This window comes from Vanellus vanellus (assembly GCF_965231255.1).
Source record: "Vanellus vanellus genome assembly, contig: HAP1_SCAFFOLD_1440, whole genome shotgun sequence".
NCBI classification, from domain to species: Eukaryota; Metazoa; Chordata; class Aves; order Charadriiformes; family Charadriidae; genus Vanellus; species Vanellus vanellus.
In genome coordinates this window covers 20,459-40,429 of record NW_028128716.1, presented here as the reverse complement: position 1 = coordinate 40,429, position 19,971 = coordinate 20,459, and the positions used below count along the sequence as shown (strand labels likewise).

Sequence of the window (19,971 nt, the reverse complement as noted above, 5' to 3'; positions counted from 1 at the left end):
CCCAGTCATCCCACTGCCCTCCCAGTTATCCCAGTGTCCTCCCAGTCATCCCAGTGCCCTCCCAGTACCCCCAGTACCCCATTACCCCCACATCCCCCCGCTCCCCCATGGCCCCCACTGCCCTCCCAGTCCTCCCAGTGCCCTCCCAGTCCTCCCACCACCCTCCCAGTCCTCCCACTGCCCTCCCAGTCCTCCCAGTGCCCTCCCAGTCCTCCCAGTGCCCTCCCAGTACCCCCAGTACCCCCAGTACCCCCACCTCCCCCCGCTCCCCCATGGCCCCCACTGCCCTCCCAGTCATCCCATTGCCCTCCCAGTCCTCCCAGTGCCCTCCCAGTACCCCCCCTCCCCCACCTCCCCCCGCTCCCCCTTCGCCCCCACCGCCCTCCCAGTCATCCCACCGCCCTCCCAGTCCTCCCAGTGCCCTCCCAGTACCCCCAGTACCCCTCCCTCCCCCCACTCCCCCCGCTCCCCCATCACCCCCACTGCCCTCCCAGTCATCCCAGTGCCCTCCCAGTCATCCCAGTGCCCTCCCAGTACCCCCAGTACCCCCCCCTCCCCCACCTCCCCCCGCTCCCCCATGGCCCCCCTGCCCTCCCAGTCCTCCCAGTGCCCTCCCAGTCATCCCACTGCCCTCCCAGTCATCCCAGTGCCCTCCCAGTACCCCCAGTACCCCCCTCCTCCCCCACTTCCCCCCGCTCCCCCATCACCCCCCACTGCCCTCCCAGTCATCCCAGTGCCCTCCCAGTGCCCTCCCAGTGCCCTCCCAGTATCCCCCCCCCCACCTCCCCCCGCTCCCCCATGGCCCCCACTGCCCTCCCAGTGCCCTCCCAGTCCTCCCACCGCCCTCCCAGTTATCCCAGTGCCCTCCCAGTCATCCCAGTGCCCTCCCAGTACCCCCAGTACCCCCCCCACACCTCCCCCCGCTCCCCCATCACCCCCACTGCCCTCCCAGTCCTCCCACTGCCCTCCCAGTCCTCCCAGTGCCCTCCCAGTGCCCTCCCAGTACCCCATTACCCCCACCTCCCCCCGCTCCCCCATGGCCCCCACTGCCCTCCCAGTCCTCCCAGTGCCCTCCCAGTCCTCCCACCGCCCTCCCAGTTATCCAGTGCCCTCCCAGTCATCCCAGTGCCCTCCCAGTACCCCCAGTACCCCCCCCCACACCTCCCCCCGCTCCCCCATCACCCCCACTGCCCTCCCAGTCCTCCCACTGCCCTCCCAGTCCTCCCAGTGCCCTCCCAGTGCCCTCCCAGTACCCCATTACCCCCACCTCCCCCCGCTCCCCCATGGCCCCCACTGCCCTCCCAGTCCTCCCAGTGCCCTCCCAGTCCTCCCACCGCCCTCCCAGTCATCCCACTGCCCTCCCAGTTATCCCAGTGCCCTCCCAGTCCTCCCAGTGCCCTCCCAGTACCCCCAGTACCCCATTACCCCCACATCCCCCGCTCCCCCATCGCCCCCACTGCCCTCCCAGTCATCCCAGTGCCCTCCCAGTGCCCTCCCAGTGCCCTCCCAGTATCCCCCCCCCACCTCCCCCCGCTCCCCCATGCCCCCACTGCCCTCCCAGTGCCCTCCCAGTCCTCCCACCGCCCTCCTAGTTATCCCAGTGCCCTCCCAGTCATCCCAGTGCCCTCCCAGTACCCCCAGTACCCCCCCCTTCCCCACCTCCCCCCGCTCCCCCATCACCCCCACTGCCCTCCCAGTCCTCCCAGTGCCCTCCCAGTCCCTCCCAGTGCCCTCCCAGTGCCCTCCCAGTCATCCCAGTACCCCCAGTACCCCAGTACCCCACCTCCCCCCACTCCCCCATGGCCCCCACTGCCCTCCCAGTCCTCCCAGTGCCCTCCCAGTGCCCTCCCCAGTCCTCCCAGTACCCCCAGTACCCCCAGTACCCCCACCTCCCCCCGCTCCCCCATGGCCCCCACTGCCCTCCCAGTGCCCTCCCAGTGCCCTCCCAGTCCTCCCAGTGCCCTCCCAGTACCCCCAGTACCCCCCCCTTCCCCACCTCCCCCCGCTCCCCCATCACCCCCACTGCCCTCCCAGTCCTCCCAGTGCCCTCCCAGTGCCCTCCCAGGGAGGTCGGGGGGAGGGGAGGGGGGGGGGCCCAGCACCCACCTTCCCCGTGGGCCACCCAGACCCCCAGGGTGGCTCCCGCCATCCCCCGCAGCATCAGGGCGGGGCCCTCTTCCACCCGCACCGTCACGAACCGCGACTCGAAGCGCCCCGAAACGTTGGGGAGCAGCGCCGCCGCCGGGGGGTCCCCTCCTCTGTGCCGACCCCCCCCCCCATCCCCCACAGCGTCACTGCCTGACCACCACCCCCCCCCTTAATGGAAAAGGGGGGGGGGTATGGCACCCACCCATGGGTGGTACATCCCCCCCCCAGGGGTGGCCCCCCCCCCCCCCCCCCATGGCATAACCCCCCCCCCATAAGACCCCCCCCCCATGGGAAACCCACCCCTAAAGGGATACTGTCCCCTATGGGACCCCCCCCTATGGGTGACCCCCCCACCCATAGGACCCCCCATCCCCACCTATGGGTGCCCCCCCCATGGCATAATCCCCCCCCCCCCCCCATAGGACCCCCCCCCCCATTGGGAAACCCACCCCTAAAGGGACACTGTCCACTATGGGACCCCCCCTATGGGTGACCCCCCCACCTATGGGTGCCCCCCCACCCATAGGACCACCCCCCACCTATGGGTGCCCCCCCCACCCATGGGTGCCCCCCCATGCCACCCCCCCCCCCCCCCATGGGAAAACCCACCCCTAAAGTCACCCCATCCCCTATGGGACCCCCCCCATGGGTGCCCCCCCCCCCCCATAGGACCCCCATCCCCACCTATGGGTGCCCCCCCCATGGCATAACAACACCCCCCCCCATAGGACACCCCCCCCCCCATGGGATACCCACCCCTAAAGGGATACTGTCCCCTATGGGACCCCCACCTATGGGTGCCCCCCCCCCCATCCCCCACAGCGTCACTGCCTGACCACCCCCCCCCCTTAATGGAAAAAGGGGGGGGAGGGGGGTATGGCACCCACCCATGGGTGGTACATCCCCCCCCCTAGGGGTGCCCCCCCCCCCCATAGGACCACCCCCCCCCCCCCCATGGGAAACCCACCCCTAAAGGGACACTGTCCCCTATGGGACCCCCCCTATGGGTGCCCCCCCCACCCATGGGACCCCCATCCCCACCTATGGGTGCCCCCCCCCCCCCCCCCAGGACACCCCCCCCATGGGATACCCACCCTAAAGGGATACTGTCCCCTATGGGACCCCACCTTTGGGTGACCCCCCCCACCCATAGGACCCCCATCCCCACCTATGGGTGCCCCCCCCATGGCATAACCCCCCCCCATAGGACACCCCCCCCCATTGGGATACCCACCCCTAAAGGGACACTGTCCCCTATGGGACCCCCCACCTATGGGTGACCCCCCCACCTATGGGTGCCCCCCCACCCATAGGACCCCCATCCCCACCTATGGGTGCCCCCCCCATCGCATAACACCCCCCCCCATAGGACCCCCCCCCCCCATGGGATACCCACCCCTAAAGTGACACTATCCCCTATGGGACCCCCACCTATGGGTGCCCCCCCACCCATAAGACCATCCCCACCTATGGGTGCCCCCCCCCCACCCATGGGTGCCCCCCCCATGGGAAAACCCACCCCTAAAGTCACCCCATCCCCTATGGGACCCCCCCCATGACACCACCCCCTACCCATAGGACCACCCCCCACCTATGGGTGCCCCTCCCCCAGGACCCCCATCCCCACCTATGGGTGCCCCCCCATGGCATAACCCCCCCCCCCATAGGACCCCCCCCATTGGGAAACCCACCCCTAAAGTGACACTATCTCCTATGGGACCCCCACCTATGGGTGTTCCCCCCACCTATGGGTGCCCCCCACCCATAGGACCACCCCCCACCCATGGGTGCCCCCCATGGCACAAGCCCCCCCCCATAGGACCCCCCCCCCCCATGGGAAAACCCACCCCTAAAGTCACCCCATCCCCTATGGGACCCCCACCCATGACACCACCCCATACCCATAAGACCACCCCCCACCTATGGGTGCCCCCCCCCCCCCCTCCCCCCACCCATGGGTGCCCCCCCCCCCCAGCACCCACCGCGGGGGGGTCCCACCCAGCCCAGCAGGGTGAGCAGTTGGCAGCCGTTGCAGACCCCGAGGCTGAAGGTTTCGGGGCGAAGGCGGAAGCGGCGCAGAGCATCGCGCGCCCGCGGGTGGTACCGCACCGCCGCCGCCCACCCTAAAATTTGGGGGGGGGGGGGGGGATGGGATGGGGGGGGAGGAGGATTTAATATAGGGCGGGGGCACCCCAAAAATGGGGACACACCCACCCCCCCCTCCAAATCTGGCACCAGCCCTCCTGAAAGAAAGGGCACCCCAAAAAATGGCACACACACCCGTGACACCCCAACCCCGTGACACCCCAAAACCGGGACCACCCCAAAACAGGGACACCCCAAAACAGTGACGCCCCAAAACCAGAGACACCCCCAACCGGTGACACCCCCAACCCGTGACACCCCCAAAGGGGCCACCCCAACCCCGTGACACCCCAAAACCGGGACCACCCCAAAACCAGAGACACCCCAAAACCAGAGACACCCCCAACCCATGACACCCCCAAACCAGTGACACCCCCAAAGGGAACACCCCAAAACCGGTGACACCCCCAACCCGTGACACCCCCCAACCCGGTGACACCCCCCAACCGGTGACACCCCCAAAGGGGACACCCCCAACCCGTGACACCCCCAACCCGTGACACCCCCAAACCGGTGACACCCCAACCCCGTGACACCCCAAAACCGGGACCACCCCAAAACCAGTGACACCCCCAACCCGTGACACCCCCCAACCCATGACACCCCCAACCCGGTGACAACCCCAAACCGGTGACACCCCCAAAGGGGACACCCCAAACCAGTGACACCCCCAACCCAGTGACACCCCCAAAGGGGCCACCCCAAAACAGTGACACCCCAAAACCGGGACCACCCCAAAACCAGAGACACCCCCAACCCATGACACCCCCCAACCCCGTGACACCCCCAAAACCGGTGACACCCCCAAAGGGGACACCCCCAACCCGTGACACCCCCCAACCGGTGACACCCCCAAAAGGGACACCCCAACCCCGTGACACCCCAAAACCGGGACCACCCCAAAACCAGAGACACCCCCAACCCATGACACCCCAAAACCGGTGACACCCCCAACCCGGTGACACCCCCCAACCGGTGACACCCCCAAAGGGGACACCCCCAACCCGTGACACCCCCCAACCGGTGACACCCCCAAAAGGGACACCCCAACCCCGTGACACCCCAACCCCGTGACACCCCAAAACCGGGACCACCCCAAAACCAGAGACACCCCCAACCCATGACACCCCCAAACCGGTGACACCCCCAACCCCGTGACACCCCCAACCGGTGACACCCCCAAAGGGGCCCCCCGGGGCCCCCCGACTCACCCCTGGCGGAGCCGAGGACGTCGGCGTAGCTGAACCCCCCCACGAAGACCACCCCCCGGAAGCCCTCGAGGGTGGCGGAGCCGCGGCACAGGTCCTCCGTCGTCACGTCCCAAACCTGGGGACAACCCCGCCCCGCTCACGGGCTACCGACCCCCCGACACGCCGGTCCACTGGGCTACCAACCCCCTGACAGCGGGGGGCCCCGTGGCCACCAAATTCCCAACACGTGGGTCTTCTGGGCTACCAACCCCCCAAACGTGGGTCCTCTGGGCTACCAACCCCCCCGAAACGTGGGTCCTCTGGGCCACCAAAGCCCCTCAAAACGTGGGTCCTCTGGGCTACCGACCCCCCGACACACCGGTCCACTGGGCTACCAAACCCCTGACAGCGGGGGGCCCCGTGGCCACCAAATTCCCAACACGTGGGTCTTCTGGGCCACCAAAGCCCCCAAACGTGGGTCCTCTGGGCTACCAAACCCCTGACACCGTGGGTCCCCGTGGCCACCAAACCCCCAACACATGGGTCCTCTGGGCTACCAAACCCCTGAAAACGTGGGTCCTCTGAGCTACCAAACCCCTGACACCGTGGTCCACGTGGCCACCAAAGCCCCAACACATGGGTCTTCTGGGCCACCAACCCCCCAAAACGTGGGTCTTCTGGGCCACCAAAGCCCCTCAAAACGTGGGTCCTCTGGGCTACCGACCCCCCGACACGCCGGTCCACTGGGCTACCAACCCCCTGACAGCGGGGGGCCCCGTGGCCACCAAATTCCCAACACGTGGGTCTTCTGGGCTACCAAACCCCCCAAACGTGGGTCCTCTGGGCCACCAAAGCCCCTCGAAACGTGGGTCCTCTGGGCCACCAACCCCCCGACACGCTGGTCCACTGGGCTACCAACCCCCTGACAGCGGGGGGCCCCGTGGCCACCAAATTCCCAACACGTGGGTCTTCTGGGCCACCAACCCACCCGAAACCTGGGTCCTCTGGGCTACCGACCCCCCGAAACGTGGGTCCCCATGGCCACCAACCCCGCTGACACTTTGGTCCCTGTGGCTACCAACCCCACTGACACTTTGTTCCTCTGGGCCACCAAACCCCTGACACCGGGGTCCACGTGGCCACCAAAGCCCCAACACATGGGTCCTCTGGGCTACTGACCCACCCGATACGTGGGTCCTCTGGGCTACCGACCCCCTCGAAACGTGGGTCCTCTGGGCTACCAAACCCCTGACACCGTGGTCCCCGTGGCCACCAAAGCCCCAACACATGGGTCTTGTGGGCTACCGACCCCCCGAAACGTGGGTCCTCTGGGCCACCAAAGCCCCTCGAAACGTGGGTCCTCTGGGCCACCAACCCCCCGACACGCCAGTCCACTGGGCTACCAAACCCCTAACAGCGTGGGGCCCCGTGGCCACCAAATTCCCAACACGTGGGTCTTCTGGGCCACCAACCCCCCGAAACGTGGGTCCTCTGGGCTACCAAACCCCTGACAGCATGGGTCCACATGGCCACCAAAGCCCCAACACATGGGTCTTCTGGGCCACCAACCCCCCAAAACGTGGGTCTTCTGGGCCACCAAAGCCCCTCAAAACGTGGGTCCTCTGGGCTACCAACCCACCCGACACACCGGTCCACTGGGCTACCAACCCCCTGACAGCGGGGGGCCCCGTGGCCACCAAAGCCCCAACACGTGGGTCTTCTGGGCTACCAAACCCCCCAAACGTGGGTCTTCTGGGCCACCAAAGCCCCTCAAAACGTGGGTCCTCTGGGCTACTGACCCACCCGACACGCCGGTCCACTGGGCTACCAACCCCCTGACAGCGGGGGGCCCCGTGGCCACCAAATTCCCAACACGTGGGTCTTCTGGGCTACCAACCCCCCGAAACGTGGGTCCTCTGGGCCACCAAAGCCCCTCAAAACGTGGGTCCTCTGGGCTACCGACCCCCCGACACGCCGGTCCACTGGGCTACCAACCCCCTGACAGCGGGGGGCCCCGTGGCCACCAAATTCCCAACACATGGGTCTTCTGGGCTACCGACCCCCCGAAACGTGGGTCCTCTGGGCCACCAAACCCCCCCGATATGTTGGTCCTCTGGGCTACCAAACCCCTGACAGCGGGGGGCCCCCGTGGCCACCAAATTCCCAACACATGGGTCTTCTGGGCTACCAAACCCCCCAAACGTGGGTCCTCTGGGCTACCAAACCCCTGACACCGTGGTCCCCGTGGCCACCAAAGCCCCAACACATGGGTCTTCTGGGCCACCAACCCCCCCGAAATGTGGGTCTTCTGGGCCACCAAAGCCCCTCGAAACGTGGGTCCTCTGGGCTACCAAACCCCCCCAAAACGTGGGTCCTCTGGGCTACCAAACCCCTGACACCGGGGTCCCCGTGGCCACCAAAGCCCCAACACATGGGTCCTCTGGGCTACTGACCCACCCGATACGTGGGTCCTCTGGGCTACCAAACCCCTGACACCGTGGTCTCCGTGGCCACCAAATTCCCAACACGTGGGTCTTCTGGGCTACCAACCCACCCGAAACGTCGGTCCTCTGGGCCACCAACCCACCCAACACGCCGGTCCACTGGGCTACCAACCCCCTGACAGCGGGGGTCCCCGTGGCCACCAAATTCCCAACACGTGGGTCTTCTGGGCTACCAACCCCCCGAAACGTGGGTCCTCTGGGCCACCAAAGCCCCTCGAAACGTGGGTCCTCTGGGCTACCAACCCCCTCGAAACGTGGGTCCTCTGGGCCACCAAACCCCTGACACCGTGGTCCCCGTGGCCACCAAAGCCCCAACACATGGGTCTTCTGGGCCACCAACCCCCTGAAAACGTGGGTCCTCTGGGCTACTGACCCACCCGATACATGGGTCCTCTGGGCTACCAAACCCCCCCGATATGTTGGTCCTCTGGGCCACCAAACCCCTGACACCGTGGTCCTCGTGGCCACCAAACCCCCAACACCTGGGTCCTCTGGGCTACCAAACCCCCAAAACCTGGGTCCTCTGGGCTACAGATCCACCTGAAACGTGGGTCCCCATGGCCACCACCCCCACTGACACTTTGGTCCCCGTGGCTACCAACCCCCCGACACACGGGTCTTCTGGGCCACCAACCCCACTGACACTTTGGTCCTCTGGACCACCAACCCCCCAGACATATGGGTCCCGGTGGCCACCAACCCCACTGACACTTTGGTCCTCTGGGCCACCTTGGTCCCCCCGTGGCCATGGCGGTGGGGACAGTGGCCACCTTTGTCCCCGTGGCCACCGGGGGATTGGGGGGGGAAGTTGGGCCACCCCTCACCTGGAAGCCGGCCATGACGAAGGCGGCCGCCATCTCCCGGTCCCCGTTGCTGCCCTCCTCCCGTATCACGGCCACCCGCGGTCCCGGCAGCTCTGGGGACAACCACCGGTGTCACCACCCACCGGGTGTCACCACCCAACGGTGTCACCACCCACCAGTGTCACCTCCCAACGGTGTCACCTCCCACCGGTGGCACATCCCAATGGTGTCATCACCCACCAGTGTCACCTCCCAACGGTGTCACCACCCACCGGTGGCACCACCCAACGGTGTCACCTCCCACCGGTGGCACATCCCAATGGTGTCATCACCCACCGGTGTCACCTCCCAACGGTGTCACCACCCACCGGTGGCACCACCCAACGGTGTCACCTCCCACCGGTGGCACATCCCAACGGTGTCACCTCCCAACGGTGGCACATCCCACCAGTGGCACATCCCAACGGTGTCACCTCCCACCGGTGTCACCTCCCACCGGTGTCACCACCCACCAGTGTCACCTCCCACCAGTGGCACATCCCAACGGTGTCACCTCCCAACGGGTGGCACCACCCAATGGTGGCACCACCCAACGGTGTCACCACCCTCCCCCATCCCCCGATGTCCTCCCACCCCCCCGGGTGTCCCCAGACCCCTATGACCTCCATGACCCCCATGTCCCCCAGACCCCCAAGTCCCCCCAGACCCCTATGACCTCCATGACCCCCATGTCCCCCAGACCCCCATGTCCCCCCAGACCCCCATGACCTCCATGACCCCCATGTCCCCCAGACCCCCAAGTCCCCCCAGACCCCTATGACCTCCATGACCCCCATGTCCCCCAGACCCCCATGTCCCCCCAGACCCCCATGACCTCCATGACCCCCATGTCCCCCCCAGACGCCCATGTCCCCCCAGACCCCCATGACCTCCATGACCCCCATGTCCCCCCCCAGACCCTCATGATCTCCACGACCCCCACATCTTCCCAGACCTCCATGACCCCCATGATCTTCCAGCCCCCCATTGGACCACCAGACCCCCATGATCCCCCAGACCCCTATGACCTCCATGACCCCCGTGTCCCCCCCAGCCCCCCATGTCTTCCCAGACCTCCACCACCCCCACGACCCTCATCATCCCCCAGAACCTCAAGTCCCACCCAGACCCCCATGACCCCCTAGACCCCCATGTTCTCCCAGCCCCCCATGGTCCCTCAGCCCCCCATGGCTCTCCAGCCCCCCATGGCCCCCCGAGACCCCATGATCCCATCAGACACCCTATGATCCCTCAGAACCCTGGTGTGACCCCCAGGACCACCTCAGCCCCCCAATGACCCCCCCCTCAGCCCCCCATGACCACCCAGACCTCCATGACCCCCATAACCCCCCATATCCTCCCAGCCCCCCATGGTCCCTCAGCCCCCCATGGTCCCTCAGCCCCCATGGTCCCCCGAGACCCCATGATCCCATCAGACACCCTATGATCCCTCAGAACCCTGGTGTGACCCCCAGGACCACCTCAGCCCCCCATGACCACCCAGACCTCCATGACCCCCCATATCCTTCCAGCCCCCCATGGTCCCTCAGCCCCCCATGGCCCCCTGAGACCCCATGATCCCATCAGACACCCTATGATCCCTCAGAACCCTGGTGTGACCCCCAGGACCACCTCAGCCCCCCACGACCACCCAGACCTCCATGACCCCCATAACCCCCCATATCCTCCCGGCCCCCCACGCCCCCCATCCCCTCACCCATGTGCTGGAGCAGAGGGGGCTCCTCCAAGGGATCGAAGGTGAGGGTGAAGGTGGGTCCTTGGCGCCGGCGTAGCCCGGCCTCTTCCTGGGCCACACACTCTGGAGTCGCCTGTTCCCGCTCCAGCCGGAAGCTGGTCTCCTCCCAGACCGCCCGCAGGTCCCCCACGGGCTCAGAGAGGACGGACGTGCCTGCCACCATCACCTGAACCTGCCATGGGGACATGAGGATGGTGAGGGACATGGCCACCATCACCTGAACCTGCCATGGGGACATGAGGATGGTGAGGGACATGGCCACCATCACCTGAACCTGCCATGGGGACATGAGGATGGTGAGGGACATGGCCACCATCACCTGAACCTGCCATGGGGACATGAGGATGGTGAGGGACATGGCCACCATCACCTGAACCTGCCATGGGGACATGAGGATGGTGAGGGACATGGCCACCATCACCTGAACCTGCCATGGGGACATGAGGATGGTGAGGGACATGGCCACCATCACCTGAACCTGCCATGGGGACATGGGGGTGGTGAGGGAGATGGCCACCACCATGGTCACCACCATCTGAACCTGCTATAGGGACATGGGGATGGTGAGGGACATGGGAACATGGCTGCCACCACTTGAACCTGCCATGGGGACACGGGGATGGTGAGGGACACGGCCACCATCACCTGAACCTGCTATGGGGACATGAGGATGGTGAGGGACATGGCCACCATCACCTGAACCTGCCATGGGGACATGAGGATGGTGAGGGACATGGCCACCATCACCTGAACCTGCCATGGGGACATGAGGATGGTGAGGGACATGGCCACCATCACCTGAACCTGCCATGGGGACATGGGGGTGGTGAGGGAGATGGCCACCACCATGGTCACCACCATCTGAACCTGCTATAGGGACATGGGGATGGTGAGGGACATGGGGACATGGCTGCCACCACTTGAACCTGCCATGGGGACACGGGGATGGTGAGGGACACGGCCACCATCACCTGAACCTGCCATGGGGACATGAGGATGGTGAGGGACATGGCCACCATCACCTGAACCTTCCATGGGGACATGAGGATGGTGAGGGACATGGCCACCACCACCTGAACCTGCCATGGGGACACGGGGATGGTGAGGGACATGGCCACCACCACCTGAACCTGCCATGGGGACACGGGGATGGTGAGGGAGATGGCCACCACCATGGCCACCACCGTCTGAACCTGCTATAGGGACATGGGGATGGTGAGGGACATGGGGACGTGGCTACCACCATCTCTTGAACCTGCCATGGGGACATGGGGATGGTGAGGGAGATGGCCACCACCATGGTCACCACCATCTGAACCTGCTATAGGGACATGGGGATGGTGAGGGACATGGGGACATGGCTGCCACCACCTGAACCGGCCATGGGGACATGAGGATGGTGAGGGACATGGCCACCATCACCTGAACCTGCCATGGGGACATGAGGATGGTGAGGGACATGGCCACCATCACCTGAACCTGCCATGGGGACATGAGGATGGTGAGGGACATGGCCACCATCACCTGAACCTGCCATGGGGACATGAGGATGGTGAGGGACATGGCCACCATCACCTGAACCTGCCATGGGGACATGGGGGTGGTGAGGGAGATGGCCACCACCATGGTCACCACCATCTGAACCTGCTATAGGGACATGGGGATGGTGAGGGACATGGGAACATGGCTGCCACCACCTGAACCTGCCATGGGGACATGAGAATGGTGAGGGACATGGCCAGTACCATCTGAACCTGCTATAGGGACATGGGGATGGTGAGGGACGTGGGGACATGGCTACCACCATCTCTTGAACCTGCCATGGGGACATGGGGATGGTGAGGGACATGGCCACCACCACCTGAACCTGCCATGGGGACACGGGGGTGGTGAGGGAGATGGCCACCACCATGGCCACCACCATCTGAACCTGCTATAGGGACATGGGGATGGTGAGGGACATGGGAACATGGCTGCCACCACCTGAACCGGCCATGGGGACATGAGAATGGTGAGGGACACGGCCACCACCACTTGAACCTGCCATGGGGACACGGGGATGGTGAGGGAGATGGCCACCACCATGGTCACCACCATCTGAACCCGCTATAGGGACATGGGGATGGTGAGAGACATGGGGACATGGCCACCACCATCTCTTGAACCTGCCATGGGGACATGAGGATAGTGAGGGACATGGCCACCACCACCTGAACCTGCCATGGGGACACGGGGGTGGTGAGGGACATGGCCACCACCATGGCCACCACCATCTGAACCTGCTATAGGGACATGGGGATGGTGAGGGACGTGGGCACATGGCTACCACCATCTCTTGAACCTGCCATGGGGACACAGGGATGGTGAGGGACATGACAACCACCATAGCCACCACCACCTGACACGGGGCCACGGGGACACAGCCATGGGGACTCAGCAATGGGGACATAGCCATGACCACCTCCTCTCCCACCATGACACCAACGGATATGGCCATGGGGACACGGCCATCTCCAGTCCCACCATAACACCATGGGGACACGGCCATGGGGACGCGGCAATGGGGACACAGCCATCTCCTGTCCCACCATGACACCATGGGGACATGGCCATGGGGACACGGCCATCTCCAGTCCCACCATAACACCATGGGGACACGGCCATGGGGCCATCTCCTGTCCCAACATCACACCATGGGGACATGGCCATGGGGACACGGCCATCTCCAGCCCCACCATAACATCATGGGGACATGGCCATCTCCAGTCCCACCATAACACCATGGGGACACGGCCATGGGGCCATCTCCTGTCCCACCATGACACCATGGGGACATGGCCATGGGGACACGGCCATCTCCAGCCCCACCATAACATCATGGGGACATGGCCATCTCCAGTCCCACCATGATACCATGGGGACATGGCCATGAGGACACGGCCATGGGGACACGGCAATGGGGACATAGCCATGGCCACCTCCTCTCCCACCGTGACACCAACGGATATGGCCATGGGGACATGGTCATCTCCAGTCCCACCATAACACCATGGGGACACGGCCATCTCCTGTCCCAACATCACACCATGGGCACACGGCCATCTCCTGTCCCACCATGACACCATGGGGACACAGCCATGGGGACACGGCAATGGGGACATAGCCATGGCCACCTCCTCTCCCACCGTGACACCAATGGATATGGCCATGGGGCCACGGCCATGGGGCCACCTCCTGTCCCTCCACACCATGGGGACACATCTGCAGGTCCACCTCCTAAGCCACCTCCCCTTCCCCTCCCCCCCCCCCCCCCCCCCCGATGTCACCATGTCCCCTCACCGTGGCGTCGGGCCCATAGGGGCCGCTGTGGCCAATGGGGACACAGCACACGCCGACCTCCCGGTAGCGGCGGCAGATGTCCACACTGGTCCCCATCGGCACCTCCAGCACCAACCCCGGTTCCTCCGCGAACAGCAGGGCCAGCGCTGCGGGGACAAGGGACACGGCGGATGGGGGACGGGGACATGGGACATCAGACAGGGAGATGTGGGACATGGGAACGGGGGGACGGGGGATGTGGGGCCGTGGGACATGGGGATGTGGGGCCGTGGGACATGGGGATGTGGGGACCTGGGACATGGGGACATGGGACGTGGAGATGGGAGATGTGGGGACATCAGGGACATGGGGACATAAGGGACATGGAGATTGGAGATGTGGGGACATGGGGACGTGGAACATGGGACATGGAGATATGGGGACACGGGACATGGGGACACAGGAGATGGAGATGAGAGATGTGGGGACATCAGGGACATGGGACATGGGGATGTGGGGACATGGGACATGGGGACACGGGACGTGGAGATGGGAGATGTGGGGACGTGGGGACATGGAGATATGGGGATGGGGATGAGGGACATGGGGACGTGGGGACGTGGGGACATGGGGACATGGAGATATGGGGACACGGGACATGGAGATGGGAGATGTGGGGACATCAGGGACATGGGGATGTGGGGATGGGGATGAGGGACATGAGGATGTGGGGACATGGGGACGTGGAGATATGGGGACATGGGACATGGGGACATGGGACGTGGAGATGGGAGATGTGGGGACATCAGGGACATGGGGACATGGGGATGTGGGGACGTGGGACATGGAGATGGGAGATGTGGGGACATCAGGGACATGGGACATGGGGATGTGGGGACGTGGGACATGGAGATGGGAGATGTGGGGACATCAGGGACATGGGACATGGGGATGTGGGGACGTGGGACATGGAGATGGGAGATGTGGGGACATCAGGGACATGGGACATGGGGATGTGGGGACGTGGGACATGGAGATGGGAGATGTGGGGACATCAGGGACATGGGACATGGGGATGTGGGGATGGGGATGGGGGACATGGGGACATGGGGACATGGGGACATGGAGATATGGGGACATGGGACATGGAGATGGGAGATGTGGGGACATGGGGACACGGGACATGGAGACGGGAGATGTGGGGACATCAGGGATGTGGGACATGGGGATGTGGGGACGGGGATGAGGGACATGGGGATGTGGGGCCGTGGGACATGGGGATGTGGGGACCTGGGACATGGGGACACGGGACGTGGAGATGGGAGATGTGGGGACATCAGGGACATGGGGACATAAGGGACATGGAGATTGGAGATGTGGGGACATGGGGACGTGGAACATGGGACATGGAGATATGGGGACATGGGACATGGGGACACAGGAGATGGAGATGAGAGATGTGGGGACATCAGGGACATGGGACATGGGACATGGGGATGTGGTGACATGGGACATGGGGACACGGGACGTGGAGATGGGAGATGTGGGGACATCAGGGACATGGGGATGTGGGGATGGGGATGAGGGACATGGGGACGTGGGGACATGGGGACATGGAGATATGGGGACATGGGACATGGAGATGGGAGATGTGGGGACATCAGGGACATGGGGATGTGGGGACGTGGGACATGGGGACACGGGACGTGGAGATGGGAGATGTGGGGACGTGGGGACACGGAGATATGGGGATGGGGATGAGGGACATGGGGACGTGGGGACGTGGGGACATGGGGACATGGAGATATGGGGACATGGGACATGGAGATGGGAGATGTGGGGACATCAGGGACATGGGGATGTGGGGACATGGGACATGGGGACACGGGACGTGGAGATGGGAGATGTGGGGACGTGGGGACACGGAGATATGGGGATGGGGATGAGGGACATGGGGACGTGGGGACGTGGGGACATGGGGACATGGAGATATGGGGACATGGGACATGGAGATGGGAGATGTGGGGACATCAGGGACATGGGGATGTGGGGACATGGGACATGGGGACACGGGACGTGGAGATGGGAGATGTGGGGACGTGGGGACATGGAGATATGGGGATGGGGATGAGGGACATGGGGACGTGGGGACGTGGGGACATGGGGACATGGGACATGGGGACATGGGACATGGAGATGGGAGATGTGGGGACATCAGGGACATGGGACATGGGGATGTGGGGACGTGGGACATGGGGACACAGGACATGGAGATGGGAGATGTGGGGACATGGGGATGTGGGGACATGGGGATGTGGGGACATGGGGACACGGGACATGGAGATGGGAGATGTGGGGACATGGGGACATGGGACATGGGGATGTGGGGATGGGGATGGGGGACATGGGGACGTGGGGCCGTGGGACATGGGGATGTGGGGACCTGGGACATGGGGACACGGGACGTGGAGATGGGAGATGTGGGGACGTGGGGACATGGAGATATGGGGATGGGGATGAGGGACATGGGGACGTGGGGACGTGGGGACATGGGGACATGGAGATATGGGGAGACGGGACATGGAGATGGGAGATGTGGGGACATCAGGGACATGGGACATGGGGATGTGGGGACATGGGGACATGGGGACACAGGACATGGAGATGGGAGATGTGGGGACATGGGGATGTGGGGACATGGGGATGTGGGGACATGGGGACACGGGACATGGAGATGGGAGATGTGGGGACATCAGGGACATGGGGATGTGGGGATGGGGATGGGGGACATGGGGACGTGGGGACATGGGGACATGGAGATATGGGGACATGGGACATGGAGATGGGAGATGTGGGGTCATGGGGACACGGGACATGGAGACGGGAGATGTGGGGACATCAGGGACGTGGGACATGGGGATGTGGGGACGGGGATGAGGGACATGGGGATGTGGGGACGTGGGACATGGAGATATGGGGATGTGGGGACATGGGGACACAGGACGTGGAGATGGGAGATGTGGGGACATGGGGACATGGGACATGGGGATGTGGGGATGGGGATGGGGGACATGGGGATGTGGGACATGGGGACATGGAGATATGGGGACACGGGACATGGGGACATGGGACATGGAGACGGGAGATGTGGGGACATCAGGGACATGGGGACAGGGGGACTTGGGGACATGGGCCATGGAGGACATGGGGACATTAGACCTGAGGATGGGGATGTGGGACATAGGGGACGGGGGGGGACGGGAATTTGGGGACAGGGGCCAGAAGGCCATCTGGACCGGGGGGGGGACAGGAGGACACGTGGCACGTGCCACTGGGAGAGGGGTGGTGGGACGTTGAGATGAGGGTTCTCCAGGGGTTCCTCAAGGTGGGAAGGTCCTGGGGTGGGGTGGGGTGGGGTGGGGTGGGGGGACAGTCCCCGGGGGTGGTGACAGTGACTCACGAGAGACATCGGAGTGGCCGGTGGCCACGTCCACCTGGAGGCCACAGTTGCCGGCGAAGGCCATCTCCAGCAGACAACCCAGTAGCCCCCCATCGCTGACGTCGTGGCCCGCGCTCAGCGCCCTCTCTTGGAGGGGGACGGACGGACGGACGGGACGGACGGGACGGACGGACGGAGGGTGGGGACACACAGCGTCATGGCCCCGCCCCCGCAGCGGCACCCCAGTGTCACCCCAGTGTCACCCCAGTGTCACCCCCGACCCCCCACCGAGAGGGACAACAGGTCAACCCCGTCCGACCGCCCTACAGCCCCCGCCCAAATCTGCACCCCGAGTCTCCCCCCCCCCACCCCCAAATCTCCGCCCCCCCCCCCCGGCACCCCAAATCCCCCCTCGCACCCTGACCCCCCCCACCCCCACCCCAAATCTGCCCCCTGCACCCCAAATCCCCCCACTGCACCCCAAATCCCCCCTCTGTGCCCCAAATCTCCCCACTGCACCCCAAATCCCTCCCCACCCCCCCCCCCAAATCTCCCCCCCCCCCCCCCCGGCACCCCAAATCCCCCCTCGCACCCTGACCCCCCACCCCCCACCCCAAATCTCCCCACTGCACCCCAAATCCCCCCTCTGCGCCCCAAATCTCCCCACTGCACCCCAAATCCCTCCCCACCCCCCAAATCTCCCCCCCCCGGCACCCCAAATCCCCCCTCGCACCCTGACCCCCCACCCCCCACCCCAAATCTCCCCACTGCACCCCAAATCCCCCCTCTGTGCCCCAAATCTCCCCACTGCACCCCAAATCCCTCCCCACCCCCCACCCCCCAAATCTCCCCCCCCCCCCCCCCGGCACCCCAAATCCAAACCTGCACCCTGACCCCCCCACCCCAAATCCCCCCCTGAACCCCAAATCCCTCCTGCGCCCCAAATCCCCCCCTGCACCCCAAATCTCCCCCCTGCACCCCAAATCCCTCCCCCCACCCCAAATCTCCGCCCTGCACCCCAAATCCCCTCTGCGCCCCAAATCCCCCCCTGCACCCTGACCCCCCCACCCCAAATCCCCCCCTGCACCCCAAATCCCCCCCTGAACCCCAAATCCCTCCTGCGCCCCAAATCCCCCCCTGCACCCCAAATCTCCCCCCTGCACCCCAAATCCCTCCCCCCACCCCAAATCTCCCCACTGCACCCCAAATCCCCTCTGCGCCCCAAATCCCCCCCTGCACCCTGACCCCCCCACCCCAAATCCCCCCCTGCACCCCAAATCCCCCCCTGAACCCCAAATCCCTCCTGCGCCCCAAATCCCCCCCTGCACCCCAAATCTCCCCCCTGCACCCCAAATCCCTCCCCCCACCCCAAATCTCCCCACTGCACCCCAAATCCTCCCGAACCCCAAATCCCCCTGAACCCCAAATCCCTCCTGCGCCCCAAATCCCCCCCTGAACCCCAAATCCCTCCTGCGCCCCAAATCCCCCCCGGCACCCCAAATCTCCCCCCTGCACCCCAAATCCCCTCTGCGCCCCAATTCCCCCCCTGAACCCCAAATCTACCCCTGAACCCCAAATCCCTCCCCCCACCCCAAATCTCCCCACTGCACCCCAAATCCCTCCTGCGCCCCAAATCCCCCCCTGCACCCCAAACCTCCCCCTCTCCCCCCCCTCCCCCACCCCATGGCCCCCCCCAAACCTTGGATGAGGCTCTGGGTGAGGCGGAAAGCGGCCGCCAGAATTTGGGGGTCCTCCAGATCGGGGCAGGTGTCCCCCAACTGGGAGAAGACCTGGGCCAGAGCGCTGCCCCCCAAGCGGTGCCTCCCCGGGCTCAGCTGGACCCACAGCAGGGCTCCTGGGGGGACCCCAAAATCCATGGGGGGGGTCCGGCACCCCAAAAGGCGCCCCGAAACCACCCACGCCTCACAGCACCCCAAAATGTCACCAGGGGGTCACCACCCCTTCTTGGTGACCTCAAAACCCCTCATGGGCACCCCAAAATCCAGTGGGGGGGTCAACCCCCTATGAGCACCCCAAAATGCACCCAGAGATCCTGGGGGGACCCCAAAATCCATGGGGGAGGGTGGGGCACCCCAAAAGTCGCCCCGAAACCACCCACGCCTCACAGCACCCCAAAATGTCACCAGGGGGTCACCACCCCCTCTTGGTGACCCCAAAAACCCTCATGGGCACCTCAAAATCTTCAGGAGGGGGTCAACCCCCTACGAGCACCCCAAAATGCACACAGGGCTCCTGGGGGGACCCCAAAATCCATGGGGGAGGGTGGGGCACCCCAAAAGGCGCCCCGAAACCACCCACGGGTCACAGCACCCCAAAATGTCACCAGGGGGTCACCACCCCCTCTTGGTGACCCCAAAAACCCTCATGGGCACCTCAAAATCTTCAGTGGGGGGTCAACCCCCTACGAGCACCCCAAAATGCACACAGGGCTCCTGGGGGGGCCCCAAAATCCATGGGGGAGGGTGGGGCACCCCAAAAGGAGCCCCGAAACCACCCACGGGTCACAGCACCCCAAAATGTCACCAGGGGGTCACCACCCCCTCTTGGTGACCCCCAAAACCCCTCATGGGCACCCCAAAATCCAGGGGGGGGGTCAACCCCCTACGAG

General features: G+C 65.2%; 1 protein-coding gene across 1 annotated transcript in view; it reads right to left on the bottom strand.

Moving 5' to 3' along the window:
• Positions 1-2,106: 2,106 nt before the first annotated feature.
• PFAS (phosphoribosylformylglycinamidine synthase) overlaps positions 2,107-19,971 on the bottom strand; it is a gene marked incomplete at both ends in the record, with an annotated part of 35,621 nt that continues 17,756 nt past the window's right edge. The window contains 8 exons of the mRNA XM_082500053.1: positions 2,107-2,258; positions 4,127-4,271; positions 5,505-5,619; positions 8,812-8,903; positions 10,547-10,757; positions 13,925-14,070; positions 17,364-17,489; positions 19,042-19,197. Of these exons, the coding sequence (XP_082356179.1) occupies positions 2,107-2,258; positions 4,127-4,271; positions 5,505-5,619; positions 8,812-8,903; positions 10,547-10,757; positions 13,925-14,070; positions 17,364-17,489; positions 19,042-19,197 (1,143 nt within the window). The remainder of the gene's footprint in view (positions 2,259-4,126; positions 4,272-5,504; positions 5,620-8,811; positions 8,904-10,546; positions 10,758-13,924; positions 14,071-17,363; positions 17,490-19,041; positions 19,198-19,971) is intronic.